We start from the raw sequence: 17,792 nt of genomic DNA on the forward strand, positions 1-17,792 counted from the left end.
TGGTATTATAAAGTTTATTGAATGTTTTCTTCATTTTTTGAAAATAAAACAACACAGGGGATCTGTATGTTGACTTACATGAACTCTTTGTGCATGTCTGAGCTGACCAAATTAGGTTACATGGGGAGGTTATTCTGATGGCTGGCTTAAAAAAAATACTTGTATGCAATTACATCAAAAATGTGTGCATAGTTTCCACAGAAAAGTAAACTAACTACCTGTCACTAAAATCATTCTATTACAACTGTTGTCAATGTAGCTTTGCCAGATAATGATATATCTTACTTAGCAGAATAATGGGTTTTTGCATAAAATATGATTTCATGCAGTTCTGATTGAAGACACTGTTTAAAAGCTCCACTAAAAAGTTTCATGTTAGATGGTTGATAAAAATTAGGTATCGTTGAAAATAAAGACCTATTTCTAAAAAAAAAAAATCCCCTACCAGGAAAGGGGCTGGCAGTAAACGTAGCAAGGTTTGTTCCCCATAACCTATTCAGGTGTTGGTGCGAGAATTCTGTTCTCTAAATTCTGTGCTCTAACCGTTCAATTCTGTCATGTTTGAATAACTAACACTTGAACCAAATAGGATTCTAGGGCAAAACATTTGAGGGGCTAAGTCGGTCTCCTTCATGTACAATGAAAATACCAAGTCAGGTTATCAGGGTTTAGAATTATTACAAAGTGTGACTGGCACCCCAACATTATTTTACAACAAATATCATCCAGTTTAAATTAAAACTTGCTTTATTTACTTTTTTTAAATTTAGAAAGTTTATAAAACTTCACCTATAGATGGCAACCATCCTGAAGTCAGGAAGTTGCATCACCTAACGATAAGGTGTAAAAACACTGCTACAAAAGGTTATTTATCCATCATATTCCAAAAATGTGTTTCCCCAATCTAATATTCCAGTTAAGTATCAATGGCAAATATGTTGTTTACAACAATGTGTTACACAGGTGTGACCCTCATTCAGAATCAAATGAATGATGTGGGACACAAAATTGTATTTTCAACAGATTTGAGATCTATCAGATTTATTCAATGGGCCATATGCTAGAAAAGGGCATGTGGGTCAAAAAGAGCTAACAGTTGGGGAAGATTTAGATTAACTTTTTAAGTTTCCATTCTTTGGGGGGGGGGGGGTGAGTGTATGCATGTGTCAGGGTGTTGGAAGACAGGTAGCCATCTACTCTGCCGCCTTTTTGCTCTCCTCAGTTGGCTGTCCAGTAGAGGTTTCCACGGTCTTGGAGGCCTAGGAGAGAGGAAGGAGGGCACAGATAAGAATGGAGAGAGCGAAGAGTGTATCGACTTAATTAGTTTTTCATATCAAATACCTTCTTTTTCTTCTTCTTCTGTGTTTTGCGACTAGCTGAGCTCTGCAGTAGAGTCTGGGGGAGAGAGAGGGATTTTGTTGTCAATCATGAGACTTCTTCAATGGAAGCCACAACAGAGCTGGCAAGTGTGGAAATACAACGGTCAAAACCTCAGACGCCAACTCACAGTTATCTAGTTCAGGCTCTGAGATGCAAATCCCTGTTCATGGATAGTTATTCATGTAATATGAGCAGTGAAGAGCCTTTCAGGTAGCCTGGGGCTCTGGGCTGGGAGCCTTGCTTACCCTAAGCTCTGCGTCCTGCACTTCGTGCTCTGACTTGTAGAGCTCTGGCTCAAAGGGTCCGCTGGTGATTCTATGGGGGCCGTTGGCCATCAGCAGCACTGTGAACTTAAACTGGGCCACAAACTCTCCTGAGAGACAAAGTGAGAGATGAGACAGGTAAATCGAAACAGAAGAGCACAGAGGATAGGAAAAGACAGATGCAGACTCACCCTCTTTCTCATTGAGCACACTGAAAGGCTGAAGCAGTTCGTGTTTGGCACACTCCACCACGCCCAGGCGGGCTTTAGCCTCGTCCTCAAACGCCCTGAGAGGAGAGCAACAGGACAGACCCGTTAGCTGAGGAGGTTTCCAACAGACATTCAAAGCACCTGACTCAGCATCAGAGATGGTTGATGAAAAAAATGTAAATAAGAGTACGGTCTTGATATGGGGTTGGTTATAACATCTCTCTGACACTCCTAATGTGCTTCCATTTGGTATCCTACCTGAGAGTGAAGGGCATGGCGTCGAAGCGCCGCTCCACCTCACTGAAGAACATGCGGGAGGTCTTCATCTTCAGCCCGTACTGCTTACTGGGGTCCCTTTTGTAAATGGTGGTCCTCTGGCCTCCATCCCTGGCCTGGGTATAAGAGCATAGAAACATTGGACAGTCACATTTAGCCAGGTAAGAAATGTAAAGGAAAAAGATTAGGGGCTTCTTAGGACCGTTCATTGGGGCAGTGAACAAAAAAAATTAACATCTCCCTCTCTTTTACCTTCCCTTCACCAGTGCTGATCAGGACATCCACAGCGTAGACCTCGTGCACCTCAAACTCCGCCTTCTCATGGTCCTTCCTGCAGACGGGCATCAACAGTTGCCAATCAGAGCAACTCACGCAACTCAAAGCTTTCAGTTATCATTCAGTCTTAGTGTCCTCCTGTCTGTCTTTGTGGTATTGCACTTTGTCAAAGCACTATTCTCTGGGGTGACAGGAATTATTACAAAGTGTGACTGGGTGGCAGGTAGCCTAGTGGTTAGAGCGTTGGACTAGTAAAATGTAACTGAAAGGTTGCAAGATCGAATCCACGAGCTGACAAAGTAAAAATCTGTTGTTCTGCCCCTGAACAAAGTAGTTAACCCACTGTTCCCCGGTAGGCCATCATTGCAAATAAGAATTTGTTCTTAACTGACTTGCCTAGTTAAATAAAGGTAAATTAAAAGTGTTCAAGTTCTCAGACATTAATGTACCTTTGCTGGTCTGTGGGGTTCTGAATGATGGTTTTCTCTCCATCGATGATGTGCTGCTTCAGCTGATGAGATAACATACCTTAAACAGAAAGGCACCAAAAAACAACAACATTGCAACGTTTTTCTCCCTACATTTGACTGTTGTCACACAACAGTAAACTTCATACGTTAAAGGTCAGATAAAACTGTTGATTCACTATCTTAGACCCATGAACCAGAGTCAACTTAACTAGTGAAGGAACTCACCCTCAATGGCCGTGCATTTGAATGACTGAGCAATCTTGTTCCATGCCTCCGTCACCTTTGAGTTCTGGTTGCCAGGCTTGACAAGGCGTAGGGCTGCCTCCGCGCACATGTGAGCTGCATTGATCACATCAGCTTTCTTCCCTGTCACTGGAGCCTCCTACATACACAGGGCAGAGGTGGGCACTTTAAGCCTGTTGCGATGAGGGATCAAAAACCAAGTCATAAGGCCATACAAGGTACATACCTTAGTAGCTCCCACAACAAAACTATGAGCTACATTAGAGATGAAGCCGTCAACATGGACACCAAGATCACTGCAGAAATAAAGGGGGCAGAGATGGAAAGGAAAAGGGGAGATGAAAATGTGATAAGTCATGAGGAAAATAGAAGTGCATCAAACATTCAGAATTATTTCTGCCAGGGGTGTGAATACTTATGTAAATGAGATATTTCTGTATTTCATTTTCAATAAATTTGGAAACATTTCTATAAACATGTCATTATGGGGTATTCTGTGTAGATAGGTGAGAAAAAAATTGAATCCATTTTGAATTCAGGCTGTAACACAAACTGTGGAATAAGTCAAGGAGTATGAATACATTTTGAAGGCACTGTATGTAATTGTGTAAAAGGACTAGATGAGATTATTATTTCAATGTTGTGTTCCCAAAGATCATATGGGAAAGACGTCAACAAACAATACAAGGTCAGACAAATACGAAAGAATCGAATGTGTGTGATTATATTACGGTGAGTGAGGATATGCTGAGGGTAAGTTTGGTTACTGGTTTGTTCACGTTCACCTATAACAATACTGCAGGGGGCTCAATGTATCTCAAAGACAGCAACACTAGCAATTTCATTGTCATGGTGGAAGGACACACCCAGGATTTTGTTATAGTAAGGAAAAAGGTTACTTTTCAGATTCTAAGAATGGCACAGCCATACAGTACCACAGCATAAGCTGGCATTTAACCATTAGTTGGGTCTTAGACACATTACACTCACAATATTCCTAACAGTGACATTATTATATATTGACACAAAACAGGAAAGGTAGGGTCAGAGATGAAGAGAAAAGTGGGCAATTCAACAACGAAGATGAAGAGGCTTGTTTAACTACGCAATGGCTAAAGTGACAATTGAATACCAATGCCAGATGAACAAGACATGTAATCCAATCATTACTTAGAAGTTGCCACATGACAGATAGACATACGGCACACATAGACATACAGAGAGACGAGACCTAACAGAAAATACAAGCCAACAGCCAAGCATCAGATGCATGAGAACACAGCACACAAGATGACAGACGAGAGGGGTACTGGGGAGACAGAGTGATGGGGGCCACGTTACTGCAGATGGAGGTTCCTACATTTTGACCAGGTCCCCATCTTTAAGTGTGTAGTCAGGGTCACTCTTCAGGGGAGAGAAGTGGCAAACACAGTTATTGACTGAGACGCTGGTAGGGAAGGCAATGCCTGGAAAAGGGAAGAGAGAACCACCAAATCTTTAATTTAAAATAATCGGTAGTGTTTGTGAGAGAGACCTGACTGATGTCAAATTACATCCCTATTCTTGCCCCATAATCACTCTTCATAGTTATGTCATCTCACTGGCATATTCAATGACCCATCCCACGTTCAGGCTCATTGTGAATGTGTGGCATGGACACATGCAGACTCCTGCCACAGGCTGAACTGATCAGGTGATGTTTCTAATTTGGAGACAGTATGACAACACATTAACCACATCATGAGAACAACCACTGCTTTGAACCACCTGCCCTACATAAACAGCTATGGGAGACAGGGCAAACAGTTTTATCAGTACAGTAAATAGCCCCATTCCTCTTGCACTTCTCACCCATCCTTATCTCCCCTCTATCCCAGCCCCTCACCTTTCTTTAAATCCTTCTCCTTCCTGAAGACCTTGCCAGTCTCGACCATGATGTGAGCATCTCCCTTCTCACACAGGTTGACGACAGACACCCCTGACTTGGCCGCCTCAATCACCACACGCAGGGCCTCTGGATAACAGAAGAGAGGGTGGTCAGGGGAATAGGAGGTGGAGCGGTATCAGACAGATGAGGTCAAAAAGATTAGAGTGTAGAAGTGAGACCAAAGATGTCATTATTACATTTAATCACACCATATGCGTTCTCTATGAATAAGACTACCCATTATGGTTGTATTGTGTCATGAATCAGCAGCCATTTAACAAGTTTCATTGTCAGGTTACTTTTATTTTATTATTTTTTTATTTCACCATGTAGGCTAGTTGAGAACAAGTTCTCATTTACAACTGCGACCTAGCCAAGATAAAGCATAGCAGTGTGAACAGACAGCAACACAGAGTTACACATGGAGTAAACAATAAACAAGTCAATAACAAAGCAGAAGGAAAAAAAGTCTATATGTGTGCAAAAGGCACGAGGAGGTAGGCGAATAATTACAATTTAGCAGATTAACACTGGAGTGATAAATTATCAGATGGTCATGTGCAGGTAGATACTGGTGTTCAAAAGAGCAGAAAAGTAAATAAATAAAACAGTATGGGGATGAGGTAGGTAAATTGGGTGGGCTATTTACCGATGGACTATGTACAGCTGCAGCGATTGGTTAGCTGCTCAGATAGCAGATGTTTAAAGTTGGTGAGGGAGATAAAAGTCTCCAACTTCAACAATTTTTTCAATTTGTTCCAGTCACAGGCAGCAGAGAATTGGAAGGAAAGATGGCCAAATGAGGTGTTGGCTTTAGGGATGATCAGTGAGATACACCTGCTGGAGCGCGTGCTACGGGTGGGTGTTGCCATCGTGACCAGTGAACTGAGATAAGGTGGAGCTTTACCTAGCATGGACTTGTAGATGACCTGGAGCCAGTGGGTCTGGCGACGAGTATGTAGCGAGGGCCAGCCGACTAGAGCATACAGGTTGCAGTGGTGGGTGGTATAAGGTGCTTTAGTAACAAAGCGGATGGCACTGTGATAAACTGCATCCAGTTTGCTGAGTAGAGTATTGGAAGCCATTTTGTAGATGACATCGCCGAAGTCGAGGATCGGTAGGAACGTCAGTTTTACTAGGGTAAGTTTGGCGGCGTGAGTGAAGGAGGCTTTGTTGCGAAATAGAAAGCCGATTCTAGATTTGATTTTGGATTGGAGATGTTTGATATGAGTCTGGAAGGAGAGTTTACAGTCTAGCCAGACACCTAGGTACCTATAGATGTCCACATATTCTAGGTCGGAACCATCCAGGGTGGTGATTCTAGTCGGGTGTGCGGGTGCAGGCAGCGAAAGGTTGAAAAGCATGCATTTGGTTTTACTAGCATTTAAGAGCAGTTCTGAGTCATAACCTACCTAGGGACTGAGGCCAGTCTCTGAAGTCCATAGTTGGAAACCAGCCAAACATTCAGAAAGTATTCTTACCCCTTGACCTTTTCCACATTTTATTGTGTTAGAGCCTGACTTTAAAAAAATAATAATTTAGATTGTAGGCCAGCGACACACACACACACACACACACACACACACACACACACACACACACACACACACACACACACAATACCCCATAAAGTCAAAGTGGAATTATGTTTTTAGAAATTTGTACAAATTAATTACAAATGAAAAGCTAAAATGTCTTCAGTCAATAATTACTCAACCCGTTTGTTATTGCAAGCCTAAATAAGTTCAGAAGAAAAACGTGTTTAACAAGTCACATAAGGTGCACACGCATTGTGTGTAGTCTTAAACATGATTTTTGAATGACTACCTCATCTCTGTACTTCACACATACAGCACCTATTAATATATATATTTTTTTAAATTAAATGTAACCTTTAACTAGGCAAGTCCGTTAAGAACAAATTCTTATTTACAATGACGGCCTACACCGTCATAGGTTCGTTTCGTGGAGTAACTACAATGTTGTTGATCCATCCTCAGTTGTTTTCTCCGATCACAATCATTTAACTCTGTAACGGTTTTAAAAATCACAAATGACCTCATGGTGAAATCCCTGAGTGGTTTCCTTCCTCTCCGGCAATGGAGTTAGAAAGGACTCCCTGTATCTTTACAGTGACTGGGTGTATTGATACACCATCCGATGAATAATTAATAACTTTACCATGCTCAATGCAGTGTCGGCTATTTTTATTTTTTACCCATCTACCAATAGGTGCCCTTCTTTGCGAAGCATTGGAAAACCTCCCTGTTTGTTTGTGCTTGAATGTGTGCTTGAAATTCACTACTCGAATTTTTCTTTAACACAGTGAGTCCATGCAACATATGACTTGTTAAGCAAATATTTACTCCTGAAATATTCAATACTTAGGCTTACCATAACAAAGGGGTAGAATAATTGACTCAAAACATTTGTAAAAGTCTCGAAAAACAAGATTCGACTGACATTGTGGGGTATTGTGTGTAGATCAGTGGCAAATGTCAATTTAATAATTTTGAAATTCAAAATGTGGAAAAAGTCAACGGGTGTGAATACTTTCTGAAGGCACTGTAGCCAACAGTATATCCGTTAAACCTAAATTTCACTTCACTTGAAACAAGTAGCTAACGTTAAATAGCTACCTACCCACACAGCTGGCTAACTATCGAACTCTGTTGTTCCAATTAATCTGTTAGTCAGGCACCATCATATAGCTACAATTTGTGTGGTTGACATGGAAACATAAATGCAGTTATTCCCAAACTGTGAACTAGCTCTGCTATGACTTCTAGAGTAGTTAGCCAACTAGCTACATCTAGATAACAACAAATAAGGTGGTTGGTTAGCTAGCTTGCTTGCTAAACTCGACAGCTAGCTGTCTGATGTGACTGTTAAATCATCTACAGCCCACGTTGTTGACAAAATAACCGCGTTAACATTGTTCACGTGAAGTCAGCTTGCTAGCACCAAGTTACTAGACAACTAGGACTGGGCCCCATTTCCATTCCACACGTTTCTAAATCTGCGACTAGCATGTCAAAGCACATGGCTGTTGGACTGTGCCTTCTTAGTCATTGATTGGACTTGTTCGACAGTACATGTGACTGCCAACTGGCTGATCTCCAACATCACCTTGAATCATAAATAACGATTCATTATTATTTGTAGATCCGTCAGTCACAATACACCCATGATACATTCACTGTTTTGACGCTCTCGAACAAGGCCATTGGTACGTGCCTACCTGTTATGGTGACTACACTGTCACTACGGGCTGTGTGTACGAAACGAATGTAATGCAGAGTAGGTCACCTCATTTCAAGTCATTCCGATCGGACACTTACGGTTGGCGATGTCACCTCCCATTTTGTACTTGGTGACAACCAAGTCCTCCGCGATGGTCTGTTCTTGTTCTTCGTTGTCAGACATATTGACAACGTCTCTCTTTACAACACTTTTCCCGATATGTCAAGCTCCAAGACCAACACACATCCAAAGCTCCACTCCGCTGCTAAAGCCCAGTACCCTCATTCCAGATTCTCCTCCCACCTCTTTCCTACGTAAGAACAAAAAACGTCCCAACAACCATGCCGCCAAAATGAGAAGTGAAGCTTCATGGTTTAGATTGTAGTTTTTCAATCCCCTTCAAGTTACCATACCTATGCACTTAGCACCACAGAATAAACTACATTTCACACATTCATCTCATTCCACAACATGGGTTCCGTCACAGGTCGTCTTTTTGTATTGGCACTGTGACTGAGCACCACCTTTGCTGCAAGTATAACATGCCAAGAAAGGTTCTTATCACTACTGGCTCAAGTAGTAAATATTGTGCAAAATGTGGGTGACACATCATCATCCTTATCATCATATTCTCCGGTGACTCTGGAGCAGTCTAAGCTCTGGAGAAGAGTCCTTTAGATACAGACGGAAAATGATTCGGTGGTTATCATCAATCCAGACAACAGTGATCACTCAGACTCACTGAGCACGATATACGGAGAGAAACCCCATCCCAACAGGGGGCCTTACTGCCTTTGTCAAGACAAGTTGTTACTTTATAATGTGATAAAATACAAATACCACATGATCATCTGCTTTGAATTAAGTTTGTGTTAATCATGGAAATTGGAATTTCAGCACTGTGCCATTTCTTTTGATGCCCTAAGGGGAGAGGAACATTTATGAGTGTCTTACAAGTAGGCTAAACATTTGAAAACATTCTGATTTATTCGATATTCGAATATGGTAAAAACTGATTTGGTTTCTGAAAAGATAAATGAATGAAGAATCACTGAACTGGAGAGCTAGGACAAAATTACAGTAGGTACACACACACTTCCCAGCTGAGGAAACAGTCAGCCTGAGGCATGGGTTTCAGTACCAGAGTGCATGCTGCGCTTTTAAGCATGGATGTTGTTTCTGGTGTTGAGCTCTAGTAATCTGCTCAAACCAACTGCAATAAAGATGACATGGAACGTGCCCCTTTATTTCTCACTTACCCCAATAATTGGGACTGTCAGAAGAAACAGCAAGACCAGCACAATAGAGATGAATTAAAGATCTAGTATCAACAAACTGAATGAGAATTATGTCCCCCTGATAAATAACAATTATGTACATTCTTGAAAGATTTTTATTATTTAAAAAAAAGCTAAAAACATATCACTAAAAGGTAACATTAACATATTAAAAACATGAAAATACAAGTGAAAAAGGAGATTGTACAAATACATCTTTTGTTCTTATGAGTAAACACAAATACAAAGCTTGTAATCTGGCCATTTCATTTAGTGCCTCCCTCACTCACAGTGCATTCCCACTTGTAATACAGAAAGAAAACATCCCAAAGCTTATGTTATTATGGATATAAAAAATGATCAATGTAAACCTGTAACAGACACATTAAAGATACAAACATAGAGATTCTGGGTTCGAGTCCAGACTCTGTCGGAGACCCATGGGGCGGCACACAATTGGCCCATCGTCATCCGGGTTAGGGGAGGGTTTGGTCGGCAGGGATGTCCTTGTCCCATCGCGCACTAGCAACTCCCGTGGAGGGCCAGGTGCAGTGCATGTTGACACGGTCAGCAGGTGCACAGTGTTTCCTCCGACACATTGGTGAGGCTGGCTTCCTGGTTAAGTGGGCATTGTGTCAAGAAGCAGTGCGGTTTGGTTGGGTTGTGTTTCGGTGAACGCACGGCTCTCGACCTTCGCCTCTCCCGAGTCCGTACGGGAGTTGCAGCGATGAGACAAGACTGTACCTACCAATTGGATACCACGAAATTGGGGAGAAAACATGGTAAAAAAAACATCATAAAATAAAGTTATAAACATGCCACACATATTTTTAATATTGGAGGGGTTTGTCCCCTCCCCTGGTCCTTCATTGATTTCAATTGGCATGGAAGAGCTACAGAGGCGTCTATCCTCTTCAGTGCCAGTGAGGGAGATCCACTTCCCTACGTGTTCACAGCGTTAAGCTTCAGGAACAACCTGCTCTGCCAGTAGTCTGGATTGTCAAAGGAGCAATCTCCGCCACTAGGCTCCCCTACCCCTGCACACACTTTTACAAATGCCCCAATCCCTGTGTGCTGACCCCCCATGCCTCCCACTGCACCTTCACCTTCTCTCTGCACATTCTCGTACTCCACTGGGTCCCCAGCTCCAGGGGAGGCCAGGGAATCCATGTCCTCATACTCATCCACCTCTCCCTCTCCTCCTCCTTGCATCCTCAGACCCTCCCTGCCTCGCAGATCTTGCCGCAGCTTGGGCTGCCTGTTAGTGTATTGATAGTCGTCCTCTTCTATGTATTCTACTACGTATTCATTGTCCTCCTCTTGCTCCACCTCTCTCTCGCCTTTCATCCGCTGTTTAGGCGTAGCTCCAGGGTGAGGCACATCTCGTGTTGGGGGATCGTCTGGTCTTTCACTGGCTTCTGGTCCAACACTTCGAATGTCCATGTACTTGTATTCCATATCACCGGAGCCCTGTTGCTCTGTGTTGTCTGAATCAGAGTTGAGAGCTGGGAATTCATAGTCCTGGTGTTCTTCATTCTTGGTTTGGTCTCCCCTGTTCTCCCCAGCTGATGTCCTGTACCCCATGCACTTTGAGTACTCTGTGTCCGGCACAGAAGAGCATTGCCTCTTGTTCATCTTCAGCCGATGTGGGCCATCTTTGGAATGTCCAGGTTGCTGCCTGGGGGAGAGATACATAATGGACGCCTGTTTGTTCATGTACTCATATTCCTCACAGGCACTGTCATGGTCCTCCGAGGGTCCTGATGGGTATGAGGAGACCTTGGACGTCTTCCAGTGAGGAAGGGTGACCTGGGAGCTAAACAGTAGGGTCTCTGTGGAGAAGGGTGACAAGAGAAAAAGGAGTGAGTAAGGTGATCCAGAGATCTGAAATGATCTGAGTACTCTTGCAATTAATACTGACATTCATATACTCAGAGTTATAACAATACCATGCAACCATCCCCAAACATGTCATGCAAAACCATATACACTTTTTATATGGCTTAATGAACATTCATAAATGCAATATGTTCAACAGACAGAAACTCAAAGATAGATGTTTCTATGCATATTGTGTGGTATGTTGGTTTGCGTCATCTATCTCTGGTATATCACCTCTCTCTGGGCTGTCACCCAGTCCGGGGAGCATGTATCCACTCTGGTCCTTCTCCCCCTCTGTGTCAGGGGAGGGGGTCTCAGACATGCTGTCCCTCTGGGACATGTAGGCACTGTCCTCCCGATGCCGCTTTCTCCGCATGCTGCCAGCCAATAAAAAGTATTCACTCATCTCCAGCTCCACCACAGTGCCCCGCCCTTCAGAACTCTCTGACATGGTGCGGGCGGAATTGAGGCGAGAGCGGGACGCTGATGGCCACACCATCTATCCAGGGGAAAGGGGGGTATAATGCAATATGAGTGATCAATCCTATAGGATTGATATAGGGTGGAAGACATGTTAGCATGTTCACGTTTTCATGTACACTCCTGTTCAAAAGTTTGGGGTCAATTAGAAATGTTCTTGGAAAGAAAAGCCTTTTTTTTTGTCCATGAACCTTTTTGGGATAGGGGGCAGCATTTTCACTTTTGGATGAATAGCGTGCCCAGAGTGAACTGCCTCCTATTCTGTCCCAGATGCTAATATATGCATATTATTATTAGTATTGGATGGAAAACACTCTGAAGTTTCTAAAACTGTTTGAATGATGTCTGTGAGTATAACATAACTCATATGGCAGGCGAAAACCTGAGAAAAATCCAACCAGGAAGTGTGACATCTGAGGTTTGTAGTTTTTCAAAACTTGGCCAACCGAATACACATTGAGATATGGATGAGGTTGCACTTCCTAGGGCTTCCACTAGATGTCAACCGTCTTTAGAAACTGGTTTGAAGATTCTACTATAAAGGAGGGGCTCATGAGACCTCTTCGAGTCAGTGGTCTGGCAGAGAGCCTTGGGCTCATGACGCGTGCTCCCGACAGAATTACCTCTCGTTCCAGTGCTTTTTCTGAAGCCAAAGGAATTCTCCGGTTGGAACATTATTGATGTTTTATGTTAAAAACATCCTAACGATTGATTCAATACATCGTTTGACATGTTTCTAAAGGACTGTAACGGAACTTTTCGAGTTTGTCTGGATGAAGTGCCTGCGCCTCATGAAGATGGATTACTGGTCTGAACCCGCTAACAACAAGTGGCTATTTGGACATAAATGATGGAACAAATCAGTAATTTATTGTTGAACTGGGATTCCTGTGAGTGCCTTCTGATGAAGATCATCAAAGGTAAGTGAATACTTACGGTGTTGTTTCTAACTTTGTTGATTCCAAAATGGCGGATATTCCTCTGGCTGTTATGGGTTCCGAGCGCCGTTCTCAGATTATGCTTTTTCCGTAAAGTTTTTTTGAAATCTGACACAGTGGTTGCATTAAGGAGATGTCCATCTTTAATTCTGTGAACAACACTAGTATCTTTTATCAATGTTTATTATGAGTATTTCTTGAAAAATCACAGGATGTTTTGGACTCTGCCTAGAAGGCCAGCATCCCGGAGTCGCCTCTTCACTGTTGACGTTGAGACTGGTGTTTTGCGGGTACTATTTAATGTAGCTGCCAGTTAATGACTTGTGAGGTGTCTGTTTCTCAAACTAGACACTAATGTACTCTTGCTCAGTTGTGCACCAGGGCCTCCCACTCCTCTTTCTGTTCTGGTTAGAGCCAGTTGCACTGTTCTGTGAAGGAAGCGGTACACAGCGTTGTACGAGATATTCAGTTTCTTGGCAATTTCTCACATGGAATAGCCGTCATTTCAGAACAAGAATAGACTGATGAGTTTCAGAAGAAAGTTCTTTGTTTCTGGACATTTTGAGCCTGCAATCGAACCCACAAATGATAATGCTCCAGAAACTCAACTAGCCTAAAGACTGACATTTTTATTGCTTCTTCAATCATAACAGTTTTCAGCTGTGCTAACATAATTGCAAAGAGTTTTCTAATGAACATTTAGCCTTTTAACCTCTTACATCTACGGGGGCGCTATTTCATTTTTGGATGAAAAACGTTCCCGTTTTATACAAGATATTTTGTCACAAAAAGATGCTCGACTATGCATATAATTGCTACCGTTCGAAAGAAAACACTCTGACGTGTCCAGAAATACAAAGATCTTCTCTGTGCGTGCCCTTTCAGGCAAAACCAAGATGAGATGGCATCCAGGAAATGACAAGGATTTTTGAGGCTCTGTATTCCATGGTCTCCTTATATGGCTGTGAACGCGAGAGGAGTAAGTCTGCCCTTTCTGTCGTTTCCCCAAGGTGTCTGCAGCATTGTGACGTATTTGTAGGCAGATCATTGGAAGATTGACCATAACAGACCACATTTACCACGTGTCCGCCCGGTGTCCTGCGCCGAAATTGGTGCGCAAAAGTCACCTGCCAGTATTTTTCCAAACGATACAGAGAGTAAAGCAAGCTTCCACGAACTGCATGTCAATGAAGAGATATGTGAAAAAACACCTTGAGGACTGATTCCAAACAACGTTTGCCATGTTTCGGTTATTATGTAGTTAATCCGGAAAAAGTTTTACGTTGTAGGTGACTGCATTTTCGGTTTAGCCAGACGCAATGTAGAAAACGGAACGATTTCTCCTACACACAGACGCTTTCAGGAAACACTGCGCATTTGGTATGTGACTGAGAGTCTCCTCATTGAAAACATCAGAAGCTCTTCAAAGGTAAATGATTTTATTTATTTGGTTATCTGGTTTTTGTGAAAATGTTGCGTGCTACATGCTACACAAAATGCTATGCTAGCTTTGCATACTCTTACACAAATTAGTCAATTTCTATGGTTCAAAAGCATATTTTGAAAATCTGAGATGACAGTGTTGTTAAGAAAAGGCTAAGCTTGAGAGCAGAAGCATTATTTTCATTTTATTTGTGATTTTCAGAAATCGTTAACGTTGCGTTATGCTAATGAGCCTGAGGCTTTAGTCACAAACCCGGATCCGGGTTGGGGAGTTTCAAGAAGTTAAAATTATAAACTTGGATTAGCTAACACAACGTGCCATTGGAACACAGGAGTGATGGTTGCTGATAATGGGCCTCTGTACACCTATGTAGAAATTCCATAAAAAAATCTGCCGTTTCCAGCTACAATAGTCATTCACAACATTAACAATGTCTACACTGTATTTCTGACCAATTTGATGTTATTTTAATGGACAAAAAATTTGCTTTTCTTTCCAAAAACAAGGACATTTCTAAGTGACCCCAAACTTATGAACAGTAGTGTATCTTTGTATGCAAAATGGTCATGGTTCATCTCCAGTGACTGACCTGAGGGTTATCCAGTCCTGGGGTCATAGGCAGGTATCCAGCCTGACTGCTGTGAACACCCTGAGGGGAATACAGAAATGGGACAGCACAGGATGGAGATTAGCGGAAAACAGGGTACGGGCCAGGGGTTTTCCTAGATAAGTCACATGATCCGGAAAAACTTGTGGCTCCTTGTATAGTGTATGAATATGGAGGGATGCCTCATATGAGCCCTCACCCTGTGACTGTCCATTCCTGAAAGTCTCGAGAGACTCCTGGCCTGTGACCGGTAGAGAGGGGGCGTGCCGTCCTCATCCTGGTCCTCCTGCCCCGCCTCCATGTCATCCAGCTTTGTGCTTCGTTGGTGAGATACATCCGAGGGAGAGTCTGACGGGCTTCCCTGGTGGAATGCAACTTCAGTCATCATAATCATCGACTTCTCCAACAACATCATTTTATCCTCATGAGCTGACATTTGGTTTGGATGAACAAGAGTGTGACTGTCAAGTAAACGGCACAGTCTTTGGACTGTAATGACTGGCATTTGGGAGTTGAAAAGCACATTCTTAGCATATATATTTGTAGGGCTACTGGTAATTGATTTCTCCCAAAGATGGCATTCTGTCTTACCTTGATCACAAGGTACCTCGGCGGGTCCCTGGCCATTCTGGTAAACTCATTGGCCAGTTCCTTGAAGGTGGGACGGACATTCTCGTCAATCATCCAGCCTGTAAATTATAATAATGCCACGTGAGTCCCATTGAAAATAAAGTGCCAGTTGTTTGTGCATTCTTTATCAACTATACTTTCAAATCAAAACTAATTATTTCAATGTAATACATCCAGGGTACTCTAGGGACATGTGGGTGAGGACATGTGCAGCACAGTTCTGGACATATTGTAGCCTGTTTAGGCTCTTGGCAGATGCGCCAACAAAAAGGGTGTTAGAATAGTCCAGACGGGATGAAATAAAGGTGTGTAGGAGTCGCTCAGCTGCAGGTTGTGATCGCATAAGTCTTAACCTGGCAATGTTCCGTAAATGGACATATTAAACTTTGGTCATACCCTTGATGTGGGCATCAAACGAGAGCTGACTGTCAAATATCACACCCAGGTTGTCAACCTGACTGGAGGGGAGGACCTTGACACCATCAATATTGAGGCTGTAGCTGCTGATGTTGATAATAGTGCGAGTGCCAATCAGGACAACCTCTGCCTTTTTGCAGTTTAACTGCAGGAAGCTCAACTGCATCCATGCCTTGAAGTCCTGCAGGCAGCTGACCAGGACTGCAGTGGGCATTGGAAGTAGGGGTGCTGAATTAAAAAATATATATTAATAGAAAAAACATATATTTTAGTGTACCCTGCGTGCACAACCCATGTGGAATTCGAACTGCCAATCTGTGGTCATGAACACCGAGTTAATCTCAGGCTATGCTGCCCTTCAGTCCCTTGGCTTTTTGGCCCTGACGGAGACCTTGATCACCCCAGGGAACACTGCTACTCCAGCTGCTCTTTTTTTTCTCTCATAGTCCGAGAGCATCTGGTCATCACGGTGGTGTCACAGGTCTACTCATTTCTCCTAAATGGAGATTTTCCATCTCCTCATTTGAATTCCATAATGTCACTGTCACTTGTCCACTCAAACTTAACATTATTGTAATCCATTGCCCACCAGGTGCCCTTGGAAAGTTCCTCAATGAGCTTGACACGTTGATAAGCTCATTTCCGGACGATGGCTCGCCGCTCTTCGTACTTGGCGACTTCAACCTCCCAACGTCTGCCTTTGATTAATTTCTTTCCAACTCTGTTTTCGTCTCTCTTTCCTCCAACCCCAACCACAGCCCCTACCCAGATGGTCATGCGCCGTCGCAATCTTCCCTCTCTCTCCAACTACACTCTCCTCTGCTATCCTATAATCTCTCCATTCTGCTAAATCCTTCTCCCTCCTGTCTCCTGATTGTGCCTCTTCATCCCTACTCTCCTCCCTTTCCGCATCCTATGACTCACGCTGTCCCATTTCCTCCAGGCTGGCTCTGCCTTCACCTCCTCTTCCGTGGCTGAGTGACTCATTGCGAGCTTACAGGACAGGGCTGCGGGCAGCTGAGCAAAAATGGAGGAAGCTAAACTAATCCTTTCAATCCCTCCTCTCTACCTTCTCTTCCTCTGTATTTGCTGCTGAAGCCACTTTCTGCCACTCTACATTTCAAGATTCTGCCTCTAACCCTAGGAAACTCTTTTCCACCTTCTTCTTCCTGCTTAATCCACTACCCCTCCCCCTCCCTCCTATCTCTCTGCAGACGACTTTGTCAACCACTGAGAAAAAACACTGAGAAAAAGGTCAACTAATCATTCACTCAGCCTATTGAGTCCACTGATCTCACTCACACAGAACTACCCTACAAGGTGACGTGGAGAGGATCTGTGTCTGCACCACGTAGTCTCTCTAAAGGTGTCCCCCAGAACTCGGTTATAGGCCCTGGTCTTCAACCTTCCCAAGTTCTCGCATATCACCCCACTCCTACACACACTCCACTGGCTTGCAGTTGAAGCTCACATCCACTACAAGACCATGGTACTTGCCTACGGAATAGCAAGAGGAACTGCCCCTTCGTATCTAGAGGATATGCTCAAACCCTACACCCCAACCTGAGCACTCCATTATGCCACCTCAGGTCTCTTGGGAAGCTCCGGCTCCAAGCTCCTCTCTGTCCTGGCACCCCAATGGTGGAACCAGCTTCCCCTGAAGCTAGGACAACAGAGTCCCTGCCCATCTTCCAAAAACATCTGAAACCCTACCTCTTTAAACAGTATCTTAAATAATCGTCCTCCTCACCTCAACCCCCCCCCCTCCCGCCCAAAAATACATAAAAATTAAATAAACTTAAGTAGCACGAGCACTTGAGGCACCGCCCTA

The 17,792-nt window shown here is 43.3% G+C and overlaps 2 protein-coding genes across 3 annotated transcripts in view; both read right to left on the bottom strand.

Moving 5' to 3' along the window:
* On the bottom strand, positions 1-8,597 carry LOC135541926 (proliferation-associated protein 2G4-like). Its single transcript, XM_064968431.1, has 12 exons — positions 8,386-8,597; positions 5,003-5,131; positions 4,478-4,583; positions 3,344-3,413; positions 3,100-3,256; positions 2,854-2,932; positions 2,381-2,459; positions 2,111-2,244; positions 1,835-1,929; positions 1,626-1,753; positions 1,342-1,395; positions 1-1,259 (listed from the first exon to the last, which is right to left on the bottom strand). Exons 1-12 carry the CDS (start codon positions 8,468-8,470, stop codon positions 1,194-1,196), a joined length of 1,182 nt encoding a protein of 393 aa, XP_064824503.1. The 5' UTR covers positions 8,471-8,597; the 3' UTR covers positions 1-1,193.
* A 1,060-nt stretch (positions 8,598-9,657) lies between these two features.
* LOC135541927 (receptor tyrosine-protein kinase erbB-3-like) overlaps positions 9,658-17,792 on the bottom strand; it is a 32,756-nt gene continuing 24,621 nt past the window's right edge. For both annotated transcript variants that reach the window (XM_064968434.1, XM_064968433.1), the window contains exons 24-28: positions 15,506-15,603; positions 15,114-15,275; positions 14,897-14,956; positions 11,680-11,944; positions 9,658-11,396 (exon numbers count right to left, since the gene is read on the bottom strand). In XM_064968434.1, coding sequence (XP_064824506.1) covers positions 10,507-11,396; positions 11,680-11,944; positions 14,897-14,956; positions 15,114-15,275; positions 15,506-15,603 — 1,475 coding nt within the window. In that variant the 3' untranslated portion in view covers positions 9,658-10,506. The remainder of the gene's footprint in view (positions 11,397-11,679; positions 11,945-14,896; positions 14,957-15,113; positions 15,276-15,505; positions 15,604-17,792) is intronic.

The sequence above is a fragment of the Oncorhynchus masou genome, chromosome 6, assembly GCF_036934945.1.
Source record: "Oncorhynchus masou masou isolate Uvic2021 chromosome 6, UVic_Omas_1.1, whole genome shotgun sequence".
NCBI classification, from domain to species: Eukaryota; Metazoa; Chordata; class Actinopteri; order Salmoniformes; family Salmonidae; genus Oncorhynchus; species Oncorhynchus masou.